At 43.7% G+C, this 3,160-nt stretch overlaps 1 protein-coding gene across 1 annotated transcript; it reads right to left on the minus strand.

The window, feature by feature from the left end:
• Positions 1 to 838: 838 nt before the first annotated feature.
• LOC110907233 lies at positions 839 to 1,852 on the minus strand. The gene has a single exon (XM_022152244.1). It carries the CDS (start codon positions 1,850 to 1,852, stop codon positions 839 to 841), a length of 1,014 nt encoding a protein of 337 aa, XP_022007936.1.
• Positions 1,853 to 3,160: the final 1,308 nt, after the last annotated feature.

Here is a 3,160-nt window from a genome sequence, read left to right on the forward strand (position 1 = left end):
GCCTACAGACACTGTCGCATGCGCAAGTGCTGCCTTTTGAACCCGCTTCAAGAAACCGGACGCCACAGGGGCCAGACAACCAAAGGTATCGAACGCAAAAGGAAGGAAGGCATGTTGATTATCTATGCAGGCCTGCTCGTGCTTGGATATTTTCCCCGCCTCAGCCTTCCGCGTCGCTTGCCCTGAAACAAAACCACTGCCCCTGAAACCGGCAAGAGGCGACACCCCCGTGAGATCAATGCAAGCATGCTTACCCCCGGACCATCCAAAAACCAGCACATCGGCTGGTCGAAGGGAAGACCTCCCCTCCTTCGGGTCCGTTAGGAAATTAACCGGAGCCTCTTTTTAGCAGCGATACTAGCTCGCTTGAGAACGTCAAACAACACATCTCTAACCAGATCGTGTCTGTACTTGAAGCCAGGAAGCTCTTTGCAGTGAAGGGCATGTTCCCCGAAGCTATCAAGACACACCTTCCGACAAACAGGGCACGGTTCATCCTCAGGGTACAATGTATCATCAATCGATATTTGAGGACAGACTGATATTCTACTGTGGACATACATTGCCCCAAGCCCTCGATCGGGATAACAGTAAGGAAATCTTGAGCGTGGGGGGCTCGTAAACAATCAAAAACAGCTTTTTGCCGAGGGGATAACCCGAAAACACCATTGATTTCCTTCACGGTTTTACCATAAAAAGCACTCGCCAAAATGGTTTGAGGTTCACTGGGGGCGGTGTCTTTATTAGCAAAACCGCCAAGGTCAACATCAGGAAGAACGGCTTGTAAACCATCCAACGCAGCCCTAAAGTCCGAATCCAAATCACCCATACAACAAGCTCACAGAATATGATCTTGAAGTTCCAAAGATTGCACTCTGGAGGCCACGAAGGCAAAAGACGAGACATCCCCCGCCGATAGTAATCCAAGCCCACCCTCTTTGATTGGAAAGGAAGCCAATCGCCATTGCAAGTCCCCAAAGAACGCCCCCTCGCCAACCACAATATCATCAATGGCTTGTCGAAGTCCTTCATCAAACAAAGTAACAGCCGCTCCAACATAAGATGGTTGGCATGTGCGGAGACCAAAGATAATCTTGGCAACTCCCATGCACGAACGCAGTAAAAGGAGTTCACATTGTGGGTTCTTAAGTTGTGGGAGTACCCTCATGAGATCGACAGCCCGGGAGGCCCTCTTAACAGCCAGGTCACTGATGAAGTCCCGATCACGGCTGACAGCACCCCCCAATAACTTGACTCCCAGCTTAGGCCTCCCAATATCCTCTGGGAATAACCCCGCAGCAAACGTCTCCCCATTGCATGATGGCCAGAACAATTCAGTCTTCCGAACATTTAGTTGGAGCCCCAAAGAAGGGCCTTCCCTTGAGATAACTTCTAAAGCCTTAGCCACTTCACGAACAGGACCAATAATCGTACCATCATCAAGGTACCAAGCATGAAAAAGCAGGCGACACTGCTCTTGGACCCTGGTAATGAGGGGGTGTAAAGCCAGAGCAAACAGTAAAGGTCCTAGCGGATCCCCCTGCTGAACCCCGGTGGTAGACCAAATGCAGTTATCCCCTACGTAAAGCCCAGCAGGTTGACCATACAAAAAATTCACCCATGGGGATAGGGACGGACAAACTCGATGCACCTCCTTTAACATTGCCGTCCTATCCACCAGGTTAAACGCATTAGAAAAGTCAATGGTCAGCATGACCAACGAACCATCTGCATGATAGCAATCAAGAAACCTATTTGCACTATGGAGAACCGCTTCTGCCCCATTGGGGATTCCAACCCCAAATTGGAAGTCCCTCAAGTAGTTAACCATATCTTCCCTAAGACGGCGCATTGCCACCTTATATGATAATAGGACCCAAAAAATTCATCCATCCTATTAAATAGTTTTTTAGGACACTGGTTTAGTAGAGTATATTATAAAAGAACCCCAAAAGTTCATTAGTCCTATTAAATAGTTTTTAGGACCCTCTTTAACAAGCGTCCTACAGAAAAGGTCCTAAAAAGCCATTTTTGTTGTAGTGATAAAATAGAAAACTTTTTTTTATAAAACTTTACTAAAACAATTAATATTTTATAAATGTTTCTAAAAAAAACCACCCTTTATATACGTTGCGTATAGGTTTATACGCAGCGTATATAAAGAGTCAAAAAGAAAATTATACCTCTGGTTTGGGCTATGTATTGCCCCCAATCCAGGGGTAAAATGGTTTTTTTTTACCAAACTTGCCCCATATATACGCTACATACATGGCGGCGCATAATAAAAATGACCATTTTACCCCTGCATTGGGGGCTATACGCAACCCAAACATGGGGTAAAGTTGTCTTTTTGACCCTTTATATACGCTGCGTATAGGCCTATACACAACATATATAAAGGGTAGTTTTTTTAACCCCAAACCTGTGGTAAAATTCTCTTTTTAACCCATTATATACGCCGAGAATAGGACTATACGCAGCGTATATAAAGGGTGTATTGTTTTAGAAAACAATTTTATTCATTATTTATCGTTTTAGCAAAGTTCTATAATACGTACTTTAAAAAACATTTTTAAGTATCGTATCATATAGTATAAGTCTCGTATAAACCTCGTATAAGTCTCGTATAGGTCTTGTATATGCCTATAGGCCTATACAGGCCCTATACTGCACCTATAGGCCTATACAGGTGTTCTACGGTATCCTATAGTATCGTATTGTATTACATCGTATCATATCGTATAGTATATAGTATAAGTCTCGTATAGGTTCTCTACAGGGCTTGTATATGCCAATAGGCCTACACGGGACATAAACCACACCTATAGTACTATACGAGACCTATACTACACCTATAGGCCTATACAGGTGTTATATCGTATAATATCGTATCGTATCGTATCGTATAGTATCGTATCGTATGGTATGGCATCGTATCGTATCGTATCGTCTAGTGTAGTATAAGCCTCATATAGGTTCCCTATAGGTTTTGTATGTGCCTATAGGCCTATACGGGACCTAAACCATACCTATAGGCCTATACGGGACCTATACTACACCTATAGGCTTATATGGGTGTTGTATAGTATCCTATAGTATTGTATCGTATCATTTGCATCGTATCATATCGTATCGTATCGTATAGTGTATAGTATAAGTC

The sequence above is a fragment of the Helianthus annuus genome, chromosome 14, assembly GCF_002127325.2.
Source record: "Helianthus annuus cultivar XRQ/B chromosome 14, HanXRQr2.0-SUNRISE, whole genome shotgun sequence".
Taxonomy (NCBI): Eukaryota; Viridiplantae; Streptophyta; class Magnoliopsida; order Asterales; family Asteraceae; genus Helianthus; species Helianthus annuus.

Excerpts from the sequence above, each read along its gene's own strand:
- LOC110907233 (XM_022152244.1), bottom strand. The coding sequence starts at position 1,852 with ATGCGCCGTCTTAGGGAAGATATGGTTAACTACTTGAGGGACTTCCAA.